We start from the raw sequence: 21,144 nt of genomic DNA, 5'->3' as shown, positions 1-21,144 counted from the left end.
CCAAAATGTCGAAAAAACCGCAGAGCGACATTCGGCAGCGTGTGTCCGTTTCATTGGCCGTTTGAAGGCCATAATTTGTGCCAAAAGAGAGCAATTCGAAAAAATGTAAACTTATTCTATAATTTGGGAGCTATAGCTATATCTGAACCGATTTACACCAAATTTGAATTATTAATTTTTAGGATGAACTCAGTAGTAAGTGTCCATTTGGGTCGATATTAGTCATTCGGTGCAAAATAATCCTGATATGGGATAAAGATATATATGGCAGATATATCCTAATCTGAACTGATCTCGATAAAATTTGACAGAGGTATTTTCGAGCATGTGAGCGACTTAAAACCCCAAATCGGATGAAACATATATATGGGAGCTATAGCTTACCACTATGTGGCGCAGGGTATAAAAACTTGTTAGAAATCATCAGTTTGTTTACCGACATATATAAATCTTCAGTATTTTACCTTCAAATGATGTTTCTACTCTCAACCATATGGCTAGAGAGTGTATATATAATTTGATACGCCCAAAACGTAATAATGGTTTTAGACCCTAGATCCCTTTGCAACAAATCCTTATCCATCCGTTTGGATAAATCTCGAAAAGAGTATCCGAAAAAGAGTATCTCGAAAAGAGTAACTTGGTACATCGTAATATTATCATCAAACTTAGATTGAGTCCGGAGATAAATTAATTATCCGGTCCAGTCCTTGTCAGTCTCTTAGCTATAGATCTAATAGATGTTTCGGTCCACTCCCTTTGGTTAACATTTTGACAAAAACATTATTCCTATAGCATTGTAAATAGGTTTTAAATGTTCTTAAATTTTTCCATATCCCAATATTTTTATCAGTATTCGACGAAGTAGAATACTACGGTCGACTGTATCTGGTTCATCAGGCATTTTATACATTTGAATATTTCCCAAAATATATCGCATATAAGAACATCCTCCATAGAGGGTCAAAAGCTTGAATAATCATAACGCAAATCAAAATATATGTAAACCGACAGACATTGGCAGATGTATTCATCGGTTGGCAAAACCGACTGATACTTGTGAATTTCTTTACTAATTTATTATTCAAAATCGTTGAATATCGAATTTCCAATATAAAAAAAAAACTCTTCCTTTCCCTTTAATTATAAATATTTATTCAAAAATAACAATATCTAATACATAACACATTTCTTTGTTGGATTCATGGCACTGCCGCGAGGACAATTGAATTCCCTCGAAAATTCCTCCAAATTCGACAGCGGCCCATTTACCCGATATTTGTGAGGAACATGACCAAATTCCGACGTGTCTAGGCTGTTCAAATCCGAATTTGTGTTGCTGCAAAACATCTGCCCATAGGCAATGAAAAACAATTGTTTGTTGTTGTAATTCAAATTCGGCAAAGTTTCTTCGCCAACATCCTGATGAAAGCGCACTTTATCACCATACCATTTATTGTAGGCCTCATAGGCCAGCCGCAAGCCACCATTATCGGCAATATTTTCCGACTGGGAATCACCCAGATAATTGTATTTTTTATACTGTTCACTAAAACAATCCATGCGACTGTAGAGATCGAGGAAGGAATAGTTGTCCCACCAGCGTTTGAATTGGCCACGATTGTCATAGAAGATGCCCTTGTCATCGAAGCCATGGATGAGCTCATGCGAGGCCAAGAAACCCAGTGTGCCAAATTTCATGGCATTCGGTGATGAGCCGTGCCAAAGATAGTGGGGCTGCAGCGAAGATACAGGGAATATGACCGTGTTCTTGGGCCGGCTTGTAAAGGGACTGCCCTCCCTTTCCACGAGGTTATTTGATTGGTTAGAGTCACTTAACCGACTGCGAGCCTGTTGGGCCTTGTAGGACAAAATAGCTTTCATATTTTGTATGTAATCGTTGCGATAGAGCTTTAGCTGGCGATACTTTTCGGCAAACATATTTCTCTCGTATTGACCAAATTCCAGTTTCATGGCCCTTAACTTTTCCAGGGCTGTCCTGCGGGTATTGTTTCTAATCCAACTGAGGCGAGGAGATTGCAGGATATTCTGAAATGTGGTCTTGATGGTAATCCAAAAAGTTTTCAAATCATTCTCCATTTGCTGGGATACCTCCTTGCGATAGGCCATGAAATCCATTTCGCTGGCAAAATGTGTGGCTGTTTCGATTTTACATAGCTCCTGCTGTTGGCTGGGAACGTGTAGCATCATAAAGGGTTTCAGTAGGTAATAGAATACATAATTGGCCAAAGTTCGTCGGGAAGTCCGGCGCAATACATTGGCAATATTTTGCTGACAATTGGCCAAGTAATCATCGATTTTAAGTTGGGCCGCCGGATTGGAACCCATGGCCACGCTCAAATATCTTCGAATGTCAATATCAGGCAAATATTTCCTTTGTATTTTATTTAAAGTTGTCGATTTGCTGGCCACATCAGCTGGGCAGGCTGCCGAGAGACTCTGTTTGAAATCCGAAATTTCCTTGGCCACCCTTTGGGCATTCGGTTCGCTCAAACCCAAATAACTTTTCAGTTTACTGGCGATGATCATCTGCTCACTGAAGCCATGTTTCGTGCGTATTATTGTGGCCGCCAAACTTTCGTGCAGATTTTCCAAACCCAACTTCAAACGTCTGCCATTCAAACCCTCCGCTGACATTTCATAATTCAATATTAATTTCACATCATATTTATGGGCAATCTCCGCCACCGTTCGCAGCCAATCGAAATCTTGTTCCCGCCACTTATCACCCTCAAGGGCGGGCATTTTTCCAAATTCTGCCACAATATTTTTCAATTTTTCCCTCAGCACATTCATATCGATACTCAGACAGGATTTATAGAAATTCCTTACACTCTTCTCCATTTCGGTATCACCCGGAGATTCTCTCGTCAGGGCATTCAACTGCTTACGTTCATACTCCTTTTCCAACATGGAAAATATATCCACCTGAATCTCGGTGGGATTATAGCGATTGAAATTGCCACACACAAATTCATAGAAATCATGGCATGGGCTCGCCGAGAGATTCATGTATTTTCGTATTTCTTCGGATTTTTGTTGACGTTGCCGCTGCTCCTCGCGACTCACTGTGGCACCCTGGGCAAAGGATAAACCTAGCACCGCCACAAGGAGAAGGTATGTGAAAATATTTGACATTATATTGTTTAAATTATTTCAATTCGTATATATTTCGATTTCAAAGATTTGTACGTTCTGAATGGTCTTAGAAAACTGGGTTTCGTCGTAAATTAAATCGCACACGCTCGCTCGCTCTCTCTCTCTCTCTCTCGTTTCGTATAAACAAAACAAATTTCTGCATTAATGGGTTAGAAAGGTTATCAGAGAAATTCATAGAATTCAAAGTGAATTCTGGTATTGTGGTTTCAAGTGGAAGTAGCCTAAACACAAAAAAAAAATAAAATAACAAGTTAAAAAGAATCCATTTCAGGGGGACCTAGCCCTGCGTTGCTCTTTGAAAGGAAGCTAATTTTATTTTAAAATTCACGATTCACAGATTTATTTGCCTGTATTTGCAGTCGAACTATTTCTCTGAACTCAAAGTCTGACTCCATTAATATTGTTCGAATCTTAATTTCTGACCGCAGCCCTGAACCTTTTAGATTGAGTTTTTGGATTATGATTTTTACTAAATCGAGGAAAAATATATTACAGCTATTTTTACAAATGACCAAGTCTCACCAATTTCAATGGCTCTGCAATATTTATTTATTTAGTTACGATTTGTATATTTTCCACTTAGAACATTTTTGCTTTCAACGGGCAACGTTTATTTATGAAAACATTCAAGTTCATAGAAAACCACATTTGTTATGAACAGTTCAGATCATACATAGCAGTTCAAACGTGTATGAATCATAATCTTAAGAAACCGTTTTAGCGAACAAAAGCGTAATTAAATTGAGACATTACACATTTGCTTTAAGATTAAACATTCATCAAGAAGAGAATCATTTTAAAGAGAATTTTTTCTGAGTAATGCTGGCACCTATAAAAATTATTTTAAAAGCCCTCGGACAAAAAAAAATTGAATACCCTTAGAGTTGGGAAACTCAAAACGATCTGTGATGAGATCCGAAACTATAATTTTTGTAAGAATGAATATATCTTCTGCTACTCCCCACCTTTAATCTAAATGCAAAAATAAATTACATATTTTATGTAAAGCGAAAAAAATATCCAATTGGATTGAATTTTTCCACATGGGAGGTTAAATATGGGCAATTTTGACACTTACATTCTGCTACCTCTCCCAGAAGAATTGAATAATAGTTCTCATAAAATATGAAATTATCACCAGAATATCTTCAAACATTACACATCCCATTATTTCGGCCAAAATGAATGAATGATGTATGGATGGATCGGTCCTCCATTTCCAGTAGAAACAAGTAAGTTCGGTCGGGACGAACTTTGAATACCATCCACTACTTGGAACGAATTTTTAAATTTTCAAAAAAATTAAATAGGTTACATTTTCTGTTAAAATCTTAAAAATACCGAATGTAGCGGTAATATGAGGGTATTTACGACGACATGGATCTGCATAGGTAACTTTTATCTTTATTCAAATGCGAAACTTGAAGCGTGAATAATGCAGATAAAAATCATCAAAATACCGAACATAGGGACCTGCACAGACAATTTTCTGTCTTAGGCTGTAGTATTCATTGCGAACTTCAAACACCAAATTTTAAACATTTCCGGCGAATAATGTCGCTGAAATCATCAAAATACCGAAGAAATGGAGGTACAATTATATGGGCGTTATACATAACCCATTTTCAATACCAAAAGTCCTGCAGACATAATACACATTTGAGTAAAATTTTATCAACCTACTTCATATCGTACGGAAGCTACAGCTGATTTCCACAGACGGACGGACATCGCTAAATCAATATAGAATTTTATGCTGATCAAGAATATATATACTTTGTAGGGTCTAAAATGTATATTTGGAGGTGTTACAAGCGCAATGAAAAACTTAATATACCCTCCATACAATGGGGGAGGGTATAAATATTACACGAATGTGGTTAAGAACTACGTAGAATATGTACACATTTTACAATGGTTAATTTTTTTGAAACATAACAACTCATAGAGGGTGAAATAAGCACCAGATTTTGACAATTTGTTTTTATCTCAATTATGCAAAGTGTATATGCAGTGTGAGATAAAAAACCTGCAACAAAGTCAAACGCCATAATATTTACATTTTTTTTAAATTTTATTGAATGAAAGCAAAAAATGTCGGAAATAGCATAAAATTTTAGAATAAGTTAAGATTTGTTTGAATTGGTCACCTTTGGCACGAATTATGGCCTTCAAACTGCCAATGAAACCGTCACACGCTGCCCGAATGTTGCTCTTCAGTATTTTGGCCCATTCCAGGCGAAGCGCTTGCTTGAGGTGATCGACACTTTGGTATTTTTAGTGCCAACATTGCTTTTCAAAATACTCCATACACAATAGTCCAACGGATTGGTATCCGGAGATTTTGGTGGCCATTGTGGGCTGGAAATGAAGGGAGGAAACTCATTTTGTAACCATTCTTGGGTGGCGCGTGCTGAGTGCGATAGTGCTGAGTCCTGTTGGAATGTCCAAGGTCTGCGGCCAAAATGTTTGATTGCTCAAGGCTTTAATACACCTTCTAGAATATTTTCGCGATAATATTCGGCATTTATTCTGAGCGGAGAGCTACCATCGGCTGTTATGGCGGCCCACACCATCACCATAGCCGATGCTTGAGTTCTGGTGGCCAACCGAAGGTGCACATTTTCCGCTGATAAACACGATCATTTTATTTTTTTACAAACTGCTGGACAAAGGATGTTTTCTCATCGGAAAAAACCAAAGTCGGCAGTTCACCACTTTCGGCCAAACTCTTTAGCTCTTTCAAGTCTACTTTCTTTCTGCTGCGGAATTTCCTGCATTTTTTGAAATTTCAATGGCTTTACTCCGAGCTCATTTTTCAATATTTGCCGAATGGAATATTGCGATATATTCAGTTCACAAGCCATTTTTCGGCCACTGCGAAGCGGGTTTCGATCAAGTCGCTTCTTTACTTTTCGAAACATTTCTGGTGATCTTGCTGTTTTCTTCCGTCCACTTCCTTGTCGTCGCTACGCTACGCTACCAGTATCACGGTAACGAGCGATGGTACGAGACACAAACGATTTATTCACATTTAAATGCTGGAGCGCTCTAACGATAGCCACTTGTGGTTTTCCAGCCAAAAACGAATAACTTTTTTCTGGAAAATTCTCACCAAAATGCTGTTGTACGCTTGCAAGCAAAATAATGAGTATATGTACATACACATATATAAATTGTCATAGGATACATTTATATATTTATTGGGAAACCTGATACTAGTTTGTTCTAAAATTTCTATTTTAAAATAGAACCAATTTAATTCCCTTTTATTTACCCAATGAATTTAATTCCAAAAAAAAAACTTCAAGGAAATAACCTTTATTATCAATTTATCGCCCCCAAAAGTTAAGGAAACAAAGGACACGTTTTTCCTTGGGTCCAGATGTCAATAGGTTGGTGTGAAAAAGATACAAGTATCCCTCGGATGGAACAACAAAACCCTTAACAAAGCATCCTTAAAATATTAATTAGGTGTTCGATAACATCCAGCAGCAAAAACAACAACAAAACTCTTTGAAGCCAATGAAATCAATGAAAAGTTTTCTTTCCTTTTCGCTTTGGAACCTTTTTTGCCTTTGTGCAAAAGTTTCCGTGGCATCCACATATCGTACCGGAAAACGTTTTATCATGTACGTTTTAAACGATTCCTTTTGTAAAAACAATGAATTAAGATAGTGATTTTTGTCCTCTTTGTGTGTGTGTGTGTGTGTGTTTGACTTGTTCTTTTTTCGGCTATGTGATGTCTGTGGAAGTTTAAGTTTTAAAAGGAAAACAAAAGAAAAAAGTTAAAACCCTTGGGATGTATATATTTGAAAGCGGTGAAATGGCGCTGATATGATTAGGTTTTCCTTTAGAAATTTCAGGAAAAACTTGTTATACTAATTTTCATTAACCAAAAATATTACAGCTTTTAAAGTTTCTTGGAAGAAAACAAGAGGATAGTCAAGTAATCAAATATAGCCTGAAAATATGAAATCCCAGGCAAGCAATTTTTCTTCACAATTGGAGAATTTTAACTTTATTCGTTATTCCACCACTAATATACAACATTAAAGTAAACTTTCGAACTTTTTATATCTTACACCACCTGGTGGTAAGGAGAAGAAGGAAACGAGATAGACCCATAGTTACTTTTGAGGATTTTCATAGGATCACTTTCTGAGTCGGTTTATGCATGTCAATCCGTCCGTCCGTCCGTCCGTCTGTCTATTTATTTTTGTGAACGAAATGCAAAATGTTTGTTTGGCCCAAGAAGAAATCTAATTGAAATTGGTGAGAATCGATTCATTTAGATATGCAGGGTGAGATGAAAAAAACTGCAACCAACTTCAGACTGCTGTAATTTCTTAGCCACTCGTCCGACAGCTGTTAAAATTATTCCAGTGACAGCTCATTATATGGTTTACGAAAGCATTTTGGTGAGAATTTTCCAGGAAAAAAGTTATTCGTGATGTAAATCAAGCGTGACAGTGTGATTTCTTTATATTTGGCTGGAAAACCACAAGTGGCTATCGTTAGAGCATTTCAGCATTTAAATGTGAATAAATTTTTTTTGTGTCATAACATCGCTTGCTGTGATACTGGTAGCATAGCCCGACGTCAAGGAAGCGAACGGAAGAAAACAGCAAAATCAGCAGAAATGGTTCCATTTGGCAAATATTGAAAAATGAGCTCGGGGTAAAGCCATTGAAATTCCACAAAATTTACAAAACAACAGAAAGAAAATAGACTCAAAAAGGGATAAAAAGTTACTTCGCTTGGCCGAAATTTGGGGAACAGCCGAATTTAGTTGTCTCCGATGAGAAAACATTCGTTGTCCAGCTGTTTGTAAACAAACAAGGTGATCGTGTTTACTTGCCAACGAGGTCAGCTGAAAATGTGCACCTTCGGTTGGCCACCAAAACTCAAGCGCCGGCCATGCTGATGGTGTGGGCCTCCATAACAACCGATGGTGGCTCTTTGCTCGTATTAATCGACCGTGGCATCAGAATAAATTCTGAATATTATCGCGAAAATATTCTGGAGGATGTATTTAAGCCTTGGGCACCCAAAAATTTTGGCCGCAGACCTTGGACATTCCAACAGAACTCAGCACTATCGCACTCAGCACGCGCCACCAAAGAATGGTTTCAAAATGAGGTTCCTCGCTTCATTTCCAGTGCACAATCTCCGGATACCAATCCGTTGGACTATTGTGTCTAGAGTATTTTGGAAAGCAAGGTTGGCACTTAAAAAATACCAATGTGTCGATCACCTCAAGTAAGCGCTTCGCCATGAATGGGCCAAAATACCGCCGAGCAACATTTGGGCAGCGTGTGACGGTTTCATTGGCCGTTTGAAGGCCATAATTCGTACCAAAAGTGACCAATTCGAACAAATCTAAACTTATTCCAGAATTTGATGCTATTTCCGACATTTTTTTTGCTTTCATTCAATAAAATTAAAAAAAATGTAAAAATTATGGCATTTGACTGTGTTGCTCTTTTTTACCTCACCCTGTAGCTCCCATACATACCTTCAACAAATTTCGGGTAAATTGTGCACCAAATGTCCAATATCAGTTAAAATGACTGAATTTTGACATATCCGATCGAATTCAGTATAAAAGCAAGTACATCTAATTTTGGTGAAAATCGGTTCAGATATAGCTATAGCTCCGATTTGGTGTTAAAGTCTCTTGCATGTGTAATATGTCCGTATGTGAAAATCACTCTAGCTTCCGAACGAAATGAAATAAGATGATACAATTTTACTCAAATGTATATTATGTCTGCAGGACTTTTGGTATTGAAAATGGGCCATGTAGGTCCTCGTTTTGGTATAGCCCCCATATAAAGGTACCTCCCTATTTTCGGTATTTTGATGATTTTAGCGACATTATTCACCGGAATTTTTTCGAATTTGATATTTGAAGTTCGTAATGGATACTACAGCCTATGACAGAAAATTGTCTGTGTAGCTCCACGCCTTCATATAATTCCCACATAACGGCACCTCAGGATATTCGGTATTTTGATGAATATAGCGACATTATTCACAGGAATTTTTCAAATTTGGTATTTAATTTCGTACTACAACCTATGTCAGAAAATCGCCTTTGCAGGTCCACGTTTTGATATAGCCCCTATATAATGGTATATTATTCTCCGATTTTTTTTTTTTTTTCAAGTTTCGCATTTGAATGGCTTATGACAAAAGTTGTCTATGTATACACACGGCATATTCGATATTTTTAAGATTTTAACAAAATTTTTAACGGATTTTTTTTTTTTTTTGAAAATTGCCAAATTCGTTCCAAATGCTGGAAGGTATTCAAAGTTCGGCCAGCCGAAATTACAGCTTTTTTACTTGTTATCTCTACTTTCTTTATCTACTGGGATTTTCTAGTCATAATGAATTTTGCGCCACAATGTTATTAATAATGTAAACGTTTCTTAATCTTACCAAAAATTAAAGGTTCCAAGGATTAGTCTCAACTAAACAATCCAACAAACAGGTTACAGCGTTACAAGTGCCACTTGATTATCTGAAAATAAAGAAAAAATATTTTTAATACACGTTTTATAAAATGTGAGTTAGATTTGCTCAGCAAAAATGCTCATTACAAATACAAATATAAGATATAAGTTTACAATACTTCAATGCAATTTACGTCAATATAATATTCGAAATGAAGATCATATTTTCTCTTATTATTTTAACAAGGTAAGCTCTCAAGTTTATCTTATGAAGGGGTCACAAATAATTCTCTGAGTAGTTATATTATTATTTTTTTGAATAATCTTTTTAATTCGGAATGTCAAATTTTAATAGATAACTTAAAATGCGCTTCTCTCGAAACTGATTTTTGGTAGAATACTACTTAAGTAAATGAGCGAAATGTCTAAAATGTTGTCTTAAAGTCGGCATATTTTAAACCTATACATTTGTATACCCTCCACCATACTATGGAGGGTATATTAATTTTGTCATTCCGTTTGTTACTCCTCGAAATACTCATGTCAGACCCCATAAAGTATATATATATATTCTTGATCAGCGTAAAATTCTAAGACGATTTAGCCATGCCCGTCTGTGTGTCTGTCTGTCTGTTCTAATTACGCTATCTTTCGAACAAATTGAGATAGAATGCTAAATTTTTGCACACATGTATATTTTGCCAGTAGGCAGGTTAAGTTCGTAAATGGGCCATGTAGGTCCAAGTTATCATATAGCTCCATATAACGGTACCTCCCGATATTCGGTATTTTGACGATTTTAGCGACATTATTTAACGGAATTGTTTGAAATTTGGCATTTGAAGTTCGTAATGGATACTACAGCCTAAGACAGAAAATTATCTGTGCAGGCCCACGTCTTCGTATAGCCCCCATATAGCGGTACCCCCCGATATTCGGTATTTTGATGATTTTATCGTTTCAAATTTGGTACTGGAAGTTCGTTATGGATACTACATCCTAAGTCAAAGAATGAGCCATGTAGGACCACGTCTTCATATAGCCCCCATATAACGGGACCTCCCGATATTCGGTATTTTGATGATTTTAGCGACACTATTTACCGGAATCGTTTCAAATTTGGTATTTGAAGTTCGTAATGGATACTACATCCTAAGTCAAAGAATGAGCCATGCAGGTCCACACCTTCGTATAGCCCCCATATACCGTACCCCCCGATATTCGGTATTTTGATGATTTTAGCGACATTATTTACCGGGATTGTTTCAAATTTCGCATGTGAAGTTCGTAATGGATACTTCAGTCCATGCCAGAAAATTGTCTGTGCAGGTCCACGACTTGGTATAGCCCCCATATAAAGGTACCCCCTATATTCGGTATTTTGATGATATTAGCTACATTATAATCAGATTTTTCTTCAAGTTTCGCATTTAAATATTGTGATAACTTATGACAAAAGTTGCCTATGCAGGTCCACGTCGTCGTATAGGCTTTCGGTATTTTTAATATTTTAATAGAATTTTTAACGGATTTTATTATTATTTTTTTTTTTTTTTTTTTTTGGAAATTGCCAAATTTGTTCCAAATGGTGGAGGGTATTTAAAGTTCGGCACAGCCGAACTTACAGCTTTTTTACTTGTTTTTTCTGATGTAGGCATAAATATTCCCAATATATTTATGTCCTCGAAGTTGTGTCTTCCTTGTAGATTAACACTCTTCCTCGTTAGGCTAAGATTACACCCCACAGACATGTTACTGTCATCGTCATGCATGCTTATTCCCATTAGACATATTATATAAATACAATAAGAAATATAAGATGTCATATTTCAATATCGTTTCAATTCCAAGCCAAACATCAGCTCAACATTCCATCTCGACTTTTTTTTTTTTTTTTTGGTGAACCCTGGTATTTCAGACATCCTTGAAAATCGATATGTTTTCGTTTTGGCAAAATGTTGCTTCAAAATAATATTTTTGCACTAATTGTAATTGATGTGAGTTGTCAATTTCGTGTGTGTGTGTGTGGAGTGGCAAACACACACACACACTTATATATACATATGTTTGAGTATGTGTCTGTGAAACCGATACTGTGAACACCACTGAGCATCCCACACTCATTTTCACTCATACATCAAAGTTTCAATTGTGTAACGTTTTTGACATGCCTCATGTGGCTGGAAGACAGATGTTATGATTTTGTTGAAGACAAAACCAACAAAAACGAAAAAAAAATAATTCTTCTTTCTTTGACTTGTGGGACTCGGTAATGCCAGCGCTTTGTTTCTGTGGCAGAAACTTTCTTTAAATGGTAGCTTTTTGTCTGCGGTTTTTTTTTTCTATTTTTTTAAAAAATAGTTTTTTTTTTTCTACCAAATAAACGTTTTAAGTGATAAACTATTATGAATGATAAGTTTTTAATAAATTAAATTTATAAAAAGACAAAATGAGGAAAAAAATTATAAAATGTATGCTTAATAGGTCAAATTTGATGGGAGACAAATATAGGGTATATTTGGCTAGAAAACCACAAGTGGCTATCACTAGAGCACTCCAGCATTTAAATGTGAATAAATCTTTTGTGTCTCTTACCATTCCTCGTTACAGCGTAACCCGAAGTCAAGGAAATGGAAAATGACTCGTGAGCTGAACCTATCGCAATATTCCATTCCATTCGGCAAATATTGAAAAATGCCCATAGAAATTCCAACAAGTAAAAAAGTAAAAAAGTTTTATTAACCTCCGCCATTTAGTACAAATTTGGCAATTTCCAAAAAATAAAATCCGTTAAAAATTCTGTTAAAATCTTAAGAATACCGAATGCTTATACGACGACGTGGGCCTGCATAGGCAACTTTCGTCATAAGTTATTACAATATTTAAATGCGAAACTTGAAGAAAAATCTGTTTATAATGTAGCTAAAATCATTAAAATACCGAATATGGGGGGTACCGTTATATGGGGGCTATACGAAGACGTGGACCTGCACAGACAATTTTCTGGCTTGGGCTGAAGTATCCATTACGAACTTCACATGCGAAATTTGAAACAATCCCGGTAAATAATGTCGCTAAAATCATCAAAATACCGAATAACGGGGGGTACGTATGTGGGGGCTATATGAAGACGTGAACCTACATGGCTCATTTTTTGACTTAGGATGCAGTATCCATTACGAATTTTAAATACCAAATTTGAAACGATTCCGGTGAAGAATGTCGCTAAAATCATAAAAATACCGAATATCGGGGGGTACCGTTATATGGGGGCTACACGAAGACGTGGACCTGCACAGATAATTTTCTGTCTTATGCTGTAGTATTCATTACGAACTTCAAATGCCAAATTTGAAACAATTCCGGTGAATAATGTCGCTAAAATCATCCAAATTACTGAATATCGGGAGATACAGTTATATGGGGGCTATATGATAACTTGGACCTACATGGCCCATTTACGAACTTAACCTGCCTACTGGCAAATATGCATGTGTGCAAAATTTTAGCCTTCTATCTCAATTTGTTCGACAGATAGCGTGATTACAACAGACAGACATACATCGCTAAATCGACTTAGAATTTTACGCTGATCAGTATTTCGAGGAGTTACAAACGGAATGACAAAGTGATTATATCCTTCATAGTATGGTGGAGGGTATAAAAAGAAATGAGGAAAACAATTATAAAATGTAGGCTTAATAGGTCAATTTTGAAGGGAGACAAATAGAGGGTATTGCAATAATGGATCGATTTTCAACAAATTGTTCAGACATTTGCTTCGCTTGGCCGAAAGTGGTGAACTGCCGCATTTGGTTTTCTCCGATGAGAAAACATTCTTTGTCCAGCAGTTTGTACACCAACAAAATGATGAGAAAATGACACCAGAACTCAAGCGTCGGCCATGGTGATGGTGTGGGCCGCCATAACAGCCGATGCTCGATCTCCACTCGTAGGCATCAGAATAAAGGCCGAATATTATCGCGAAAATATTCTGAATGGGGGTTTTAAAGCCGTGGGCACTCAAACATTTTGGCCGCAGACCTTGGACATTCCAACAGGACTCAGCACCATCGCACTCAGCACGCGCCACCCAAGAATGGTTACAAAATGAGGTTAATCGCTTCATTTCCAGTCCGTTGAACTATTGTGTCTGGAGTATTTTGGAAAGCAAGGTTGGCACTAATAAATACCAAAGTGTCGATTACCTCAAGCAAGCGCTTCGCCGCAGAGCAACATTCGGGCAGCGTGTGACGGTTTCATTTGCCGTTTTAAGGGCATAATTCATTAAAAAGGTGACCAATTCGAACAAATCTAGATTTATTCTAAAATTTGATGCTATTTCCGGCATTTTTATACCCTCCACCTTGGAAAGGAGGGTATATAAACTTTGTCATTCCGTTCGTAACATCCTTAAATATTCGTCGTAGACCCCATAAAGTATATATATTCATAATCAGCATAAAATTCTAAGTCGATTTAACGATGTCCGTCTGTCTGTCTGTTGAAATCACGATACAGCCCACATTATCCGACGTAGACCGCCAAAATTTAGCAGAGCAATTTGTATTGTGTCTAGGATGGTTGGTATTGAAAATGAGATATATCGGTTCACGTTCTGGTATAGTCCCCATATAACGTTACCTCCCGATATTCGGTATTTTGATGATTTATGCCACATTTTTTCACGGATTTGGATGAAAATTGGTATTTGTAGGTCATGGCGGGTCCCTGTGCGTGTGGCAAACATTGCATGTATAGGTCCACGTTTTGGTATAGCCCCCATATAAAGGTACCTCCCGATATTCCGTCTGCTATTTTTTTGCCACATTTTTCCACGGATTTGTCTGAGAATTGGCATTTTTTGGTCATAATGGGTTCCAGTTCGTGTGGCGAGTCATTGTAATTATAGGTCCACGTTTTGGTATAGGCCCCATATAACGGTACCTCCCGATATTCGGTAATTTGATGATTTTTCCACATTTTTTTTCAAAGATTTGTCTGAAGATTGGTATTTGTAGGTCATAATGGGTTCTAGCTCCTTTGGCGATACATTGCATGTGTAGGTCCACATCCCGATATTCGGCATTTTAATGTTTTTGTCACATTTCTTCTAATGTTTCCTTTACCCTAAGGTGGAAGGTATTAAAAGTTTGGCCAGGCAGAACTTTATGTTTTTTTACTTGTTTGATTTCATTCAATTATCTCACTCTGTACAATACTTTTCGTACACTTATAGTGCCAATTTTAAAAACCCTTTAGTACATCCATCAAACACTCCATCAGTGACCCTCTACCCAAATTTAGGAGTTCTAGCTGTATTGATATCAAATGCAAAGGGTACCATATTTTGTACTTTTTGGTACTTTTGTAGTTCGAATTTCCAAAGCCCCAGCCTTATCTGACCTTATCTGACGCCTTCGGACCCTCACCCAAAATTTCAAGATTCTAGCTTCAGCCGTTTCGTCTGGGCGTTGACCAGTCAGACAATCAGTTTATTCTTTCTAGATAGATAGATAGATAGATCCTTGCACGGATACTAAAATTTGATTTTGCCAAGTTGGAGCAAAATACGATGATCCATTTCTCTTTTAAGAAGCAATTCTTTCTATAAAAACGTTGACTGTTTGTGGGAGATGTGTATTGCCCATTTCCGAAGTGGATTTAAAATTGATCATAATATTACGATATGTCAAAATTTGGACATAATCGGATATCAGATAGAACAATGCTATATTAACTCAAAATGCCTTGAAACAGATTTCGTTCAACAAGACCTATGTTTTAGGGCTTTTTGAAAGTCAACAGATTTGGCTAGAATTTAATTTTTCCCATTATTTTCAACAAATAAAAATTTCTAAAATTGTTTAAAATTAAAAATTTTTTATTATTTATTATTTTTTTTTAATCACAGTTTCTAAAATAATTAAATGTTTGAATACAAAAATATTTGTTATAACATTTTAAACATTATTAAAATTTAAATTAATTTCTCAATAAATTTCACATTTCTTGTATGGATTCATGCCACTCCCCGCGGGACATTGAAATTCCTTGGCAAATTCTTCGAAATTCGATAAGGGACCAATGACACGAAATTTATCCGGGACATGGGTATCCGTCGATTCTTGTAGCTGTCTGTAGACCGGATTGACATCACCACACCACAGCTGACCATAACTGACAAAGAACAGCTGTTTATCGCTGAATTTCATGCCAGGCATCGATTCCATAATGCTCGAAGGATGCTTTCCCTGGACCTCCTTGAGCCACTTTAAATAGGCCGAATAGGCCAATCTTACCCCACCATTATCGGCAATATTCTCACCTTGAGCCGGCATATCGGGTAGATGTTTGTTGTGGAAAACAAAGCCCTGATATTGGCTATTGAAACACTGGGAACGTTTGTTGAAATTTTCCGAAGATTTGGGATCCCACCATTCCAGGGCATTTCCATCCTTGCCATGATTGCGCCCGGTGTCATCGAAGCCGTGAATGAGCTCATGCGAGAGCAGAGAGCCAAGGACACCAAAATTGAAAGCATTCGGATAGTGGGAGGACCAAACATAATTCGATTGCAGCAGGTTAACGGGAACTTTCACAACATTTTCAATTAGAATATTGGATGGTGTTGTGGAGAGATCATCTCCAAAATCTATGGGTTGAGGTTCTTCGTTGATACTTTCACGATTTTGTTTGGCCCCCAGGGCATATAGGGATTTCAGATTTTCCACATAGTCCTTGTTGTCCACCTTGAGATCGACATAGAGGTCATTGAAATCATAATCCTGATATGAGACTATATCCATTTCCATGGCGCCCAGTTTTTCCACTGCATATTTTCGTGTGGCAGGACTTATCCAATTGTAGTGCTGCGATTCCAGGGTATCCCTGAAGGCCTCCTTAATTTGATGCCACATGAGTCGTATACCCTGCTCAATTTCCTGGGTTTTGTACTTGCGATAGACCATATTATCAAATATTTTGGAAAAATATGTCTTCATGTCACTCAAACAGTTTAGAGGCAAATCATCCTTGTCCTCCGGAATGGAGACCAAAAATTTGCTAATCAATTTGTAGAAAATAAAATTTGCCACCTGCCTGGGGGGAGTTTTTTTCATAACTTCAATAAGGTTTCGAGTGTAAGTCTCGCTGATATACACCTTCAATGGGGGTATGGAACCGAAAGACAATTCCACCAGTTTCTTCAGATCCAATTCCGAGCCGTATTTCTCTTGGGCCTCTTCCAGGGTACTTAAATCGACCATATCTTGAAAATCTGCCACAGATTCTATCTCATCCACACCTCGGGCCAAGTCCGCCTCAAATTGAACAATTTCCTTGGCAGTTTTTATGGCCAATTTCACATCCATGTTCAAGAATACCACTAGCCTAGAGGCCACAATATTGGTGAGCCGCTTCACTAAATTCATCTTGTCATTGTCGCTGTAAACTGCCTTGCCCTCCAGGGTCAAATCTTGTTGGTTAAAATACAAACGATTTACACTATTGTCCGCCAAATCCACGGCCACTTCAACACTGGTAATAATTCCAATACCATATTTATGATAAATTTCTCCAATTGTCTGCAGCCAATCAAATTGATCCTCCTGCCACTTTCCACCCACCAAGGCTGGCATTTCGCCGAATTCTGCAATCAATTTCTTTAACTTTTCCGCATAATTCTTCTCAAGATTGGGTAGATTCAAACAAGATTTATAAAAATCCTTTATCTTCTTATCCACTGCGGTATCCTTAGACTCCTCCGTGGACAAGATTTCAATGAGTTTTTGATCCAGTGACTTTTGCAGGGTTTCCAAGAGACCCGTTGCCGGCTCATTTTCCAATTCGGCCGAGTGGTAACGATTCCAATTGCCACAGGTAAATTCATAGAAATCTTCACAGGGATCCACGGACATGTTCATATATTTCAACATTTCCTTGGCTTTGGATTGAAGTACTGGATCATCCACCGAACGCAGGATCCTCGATTCCGCCAACCAGGCTACTAACGCTCCAAGCAGACATACTCCGAAATAAAATTTTAACATTTCAACGTCGTCGTTTTACATTCGAGTAATCCTCACAATTTGAAATAATTTCGTTAACTGAAACACTTGCTGATTAAACAATTCCCAATAAACCTTAATCTATGAAAACAATGGCAACAACAACAATTTGCATTTCTGTGCAATTAACAATGACAACAACAGCAACAACAGCGAAGAGTATTAAACTTGGTCACAAAATATAATTATTTGCATTTGGTTTCAACAAACCGGTACAGGAAATTGTCGTTGTTGTTGTATTCTTGTTGTTGTCATTGTTAACCCATACTCGTATAATCCCATTAAGCTCAGAGGGTTATTAAATTTGTAAAAATTTCAAACGTTAATAGGATTGCAAGTCATTTGAATTAGGTCAACAAATAATAGGTAAAGAAAGTGTTAAATTCGGAAGGGTCGAAATCTATTTACCCTACACTATCCCCGAAATAGATATGAAAGGAACATTTAGGAGGTACCGATATCTAAGCATGTGTGACACGTACTCGCTGCATCACAAGTGTCCCAAAAATAATGACAACCAACCTTATTCGTTACCTGGAAGTTGAAAAATAATTAGACATTTCTATTAAATTTACAAGAGCAAGAAATTTTTCAAAAATTTATATTTTTCCTCTTTAAATATCTGCGATGAAAATGATGCTAAAAACCCCGAAATGTCAAAATTTAAGGAGTTATAAGCATTTTAAAATAGGCTATTTTTCCTCTTTAAATATCTTTAAAATAGGCTATTTTTCCTCTTTAAATATCTGCGATGAAAATGATGCTAAAAACCCCGAAATGTCAATATTTAAGTAGTTATGAGCATTTTAAAATAGGCTATTTTTCCTCTTTAAATATCTGCGATCAAAATGATGCTAAAAACCCCGATATGTCAATATTTAAGGAGTTATGAGCAATTTAAAATAGGCTATTTTTCCTTTTCAAATAGCTGCGATCGAAATGATGCTAAAAACTCCGAAATGTCAATATTTAAGGAGTTATGAGCATTTTAAAATAGGCTATTTTTCCTCTTTAAATATCTGCAATCAAAATGATGCTAAAAACCCCGAAATGTCAATATTTAAGGAGTTATGAGCATTTAAAAATAGGCTATTTTTCCTCTTTAAATATCTGCAATCAAAATGATACTAAAAACCCCGAAATGTCAATATTTAAGGAGTTATGAGCATTTTAAAATAGGCTATTTTTCCTCTTTATATATCTGCAATCAAAATGATGTTAAAAACCCCGAAATGTCAATATTTAAGGAGTTATGAGCATTTAAAAATAGGCTATTTTTCCTTTTCAAATAGCTGCGATCGAAATGATGCAAAAAACTCCGAAATGTCAATATTTAAGGATTTATGAGTATTTTAAAATAGGCTATTTTTCCTCTTTAAATATCTGCAATCAAAATGATGCTAAAAACCCCGAAATGTCAATATTTAAGGAGTTATGAGCATTTTAAAATAGGCTATTTTTCCTCTTTAAATATCTGCGATCAAAATGATGCTAAAAACCCCGAAATGTCAATATTTAAGGAGTTATGAGCATTTTAAAATAGGCTATTTTTCCTCTTTATATATCTGCAATCAAAATGATGTTAAAAACCCCGAAATGTCAATATTTAAGGAGTTATGAGCATTTTAAAATATGCTATTTTTCCTCTTTAAATATCTGCAATCAAAATGATGCTAAAAACCCCGAAATGTCAATATTTAAGGAGTTATGAGCATTTAAAAATAGGCTATTTTTCCTCTTTAAATATCTGCAATGAAAATGATGCTAAAAACCCCGAAATGTCAATATTTAAGGAGTTATGAGCATTTTAAAATAGGCTATTTTTCCTCTTTAAATATCTGCAATCAAAATGATGCTAAAAACCCCGAAATGTCAATATTTAAGGAGTTATGAGCATTTTAAAATAGGCTATTTTTCCTCTTTAAATATCTGCAATCAAAATGATGCTAAAAACCCCGAAATGTCAATATTTAAGGAGTTATGAGCATTTTAAAATAGGCTATTTTTCCTCTTTAAATATCTGCAATCAAAATGATGCTAATAACCCCGAAATGTCAATCTTTAAGGAGTTATGAGCATTTTAAAATAGGCTATTTTTCCCCTTTAAATATCTGCAATCAAAATGATGCTAAAAACCCCGAAATGTCAATATTTAAGGAGTTATGAGCATTTTAAAATAGACTATTTTTTCTCTTTAAATATCTGCAATCAAAATGATGCTAAAAACCCCGAAATGTCAATATTTAAGGAGCATTTTAAAATAGGCTATTTTTCCTCTTTAAATATCTGCAATCAAAATGATGCTAAAAACCCCGAAATGTCAATATTTAAGGAGTTATGAGCATTTTAAAATAGGCTATTTTTCCTCTTTGAATATCTGAAATCAAAATTATGCTAAAAACCCCGAAATGTCAATATTTAAAGAGTTATGAGCATTTTAAAATAGGATATTTTTCCTCTTTAAATATCTGCAATCAAAATGATGCTAAAACCCCCGAAATGTCAATATTTAAGGAGTTATGTGTATTTTAAAATAGGCTATTTTTCCTCTTTAAATATCTGCAATCAAAATGATGCTAAAAACCCCGAAATGTCAATATTTAAGGAGTTATGAGCATTTTAAAATAGGCTATTTTTCCTCTTTAAATATCTGCGATCAAAATGGTGCTAAAAACCCCGAAATGTCAATGTTGAAGGAGTTATGAGCATTTTAAAATAGGGTATTTTTCCTCTTTAAATATCTGCGATCAAAATGATGCTAAAAACCCCGAAATGTCAATATTTAAGAAGTTATGAGCGTTTTAAAATAGGCTATTTTTCCTCTTTAAATATCTGCGATCAAAATTATGCTAAAAACCCCGAAATGTCAATATTTAAGGAGTTATGAGCATTTTAAAATAGGGTATTTTTCCTCTTTAAATATCTGCGATCAAAATGATGCTAAAAACCCCGAAATGTCAATATTTAAGAAGTTATGAGCGTTTTAAAATAGGCTATTTTTCCTCTTTAAATATCTGCGATCAAAATTATGCTAAAAACCCCGAAATGTCAATATTTAAGGAGTTATGAGCATTTTAAAATAGGGTATTTTTCCTCTTTAAATATCTGCGATCAAAATGATGCTAAAAACCCCGAAATGTCAATATTTAAGGAGTTATGAGCATTTTAAAATAGGTTATTTTTTTTCTTTAAATATCTGCAATCAAAATGATGCTAAAAACCCCGAAATGTCAATATTTAAGGAGTTATGAGCATTTTAAAATAGGCTATTTTTCCTCTTTAAATATCTGCAATCAAAATTATGCTAAAAACCCCGAAATGTCAATATTTAAGGAGTTATGAGCATTTTAAAATAGGCTATTTTTCCTCTTTAAATATCTGCAATCAAAATTATGCTAAAAACCCCGAAATGTCAATATTTAAGGAGTTATGAG

General features: G+C 36.0%; 3 protein-coding genes across 3 annotated transcripts in view; all 3 read right to left on the bottom strand.

Annotated features, from left to right (window-relative positions):
• The window catches only part of LOC101900656 (mucin-5AC), a 275,856-nt gene that overhangs the window by 153,400 nt on the left and 101,312 nt on the right, over positions 1–21,144 (bottom strand). The window contains exon 3 of the mRNA XM_059121734.1: positions 9,628–9,709. The gene's annotated coding sequence lies outside the window, so the exon portion shown is untranslated. The remainder of the gene's footprint in view (positions 1–9,627; positions 9,710–21,144) is intronic.
• On the bottom strand, positions 1,133–3,239 carry LOC101887220 (neprilysin-4). Its single transcript, XM_005179898.4, has one exon. The coding sequence runs from the start codon at positions 3,157–3,159 to the stop codon at positions 1,174–1,176; it is 1,986 nt and encodes a 661-aa protein (XP_005179955.2). The 5' UTR covers positions 3,160–3,239; the 3' UTR covers positions 1,133–1,173.
• LOC101887390 (neprilysin-4) lies at positions 15,548–17,720 on the bottom strand. Its single transcript, XM_005179899.4, has one exon. The coding sequence runs from the start codon at positions 17,690–17,692 to the stop codon at positions 15,635–15,637; it is 2,058 nt and encodes a 685-aa protein (XP_005179956.1). The 5' UTR covers positions 17,693–17,720; the 3' UTR covers positions 15,548–15,634.

Source organism: Musca domestica, unplaced genomic scaffold, assembly GCF_030504385.1.
Source record: "Musca domestica strain aabys unplaced genomic scaffold, Musca_domestica.polishedcontigs.V.1.1 1, whole genome shotgun sequence".
Classification (NCBI taxonomy): Eukaryota; Metazoa; Arthropoda; class Insecta; order Diptera; family Muscidae; genus Musca; species Musca domestica.
Note: the sequence above shows the minus strand (reverse complement) of the source record. Positions and strands in the feature narration are given on the sequence as shown.

Bases quoted from the DNA above. Each gene is read 5' to 3' on its own strand.
- LOC101887220 (XM_005179898.4), bottom strand. From the start codon at position 3,159: ATGTCAAATATTTTCACATACCTTCTCCTTGTGGCGGTGCTAGGTTTA.
- LOC101887390 (XM_005179899.4), bottom strand. From the start codon at position 17,692: ATGTTAAAATTTTATTTCGGAGTATGTCTGCTTGGAGCGTTAGTAGCC.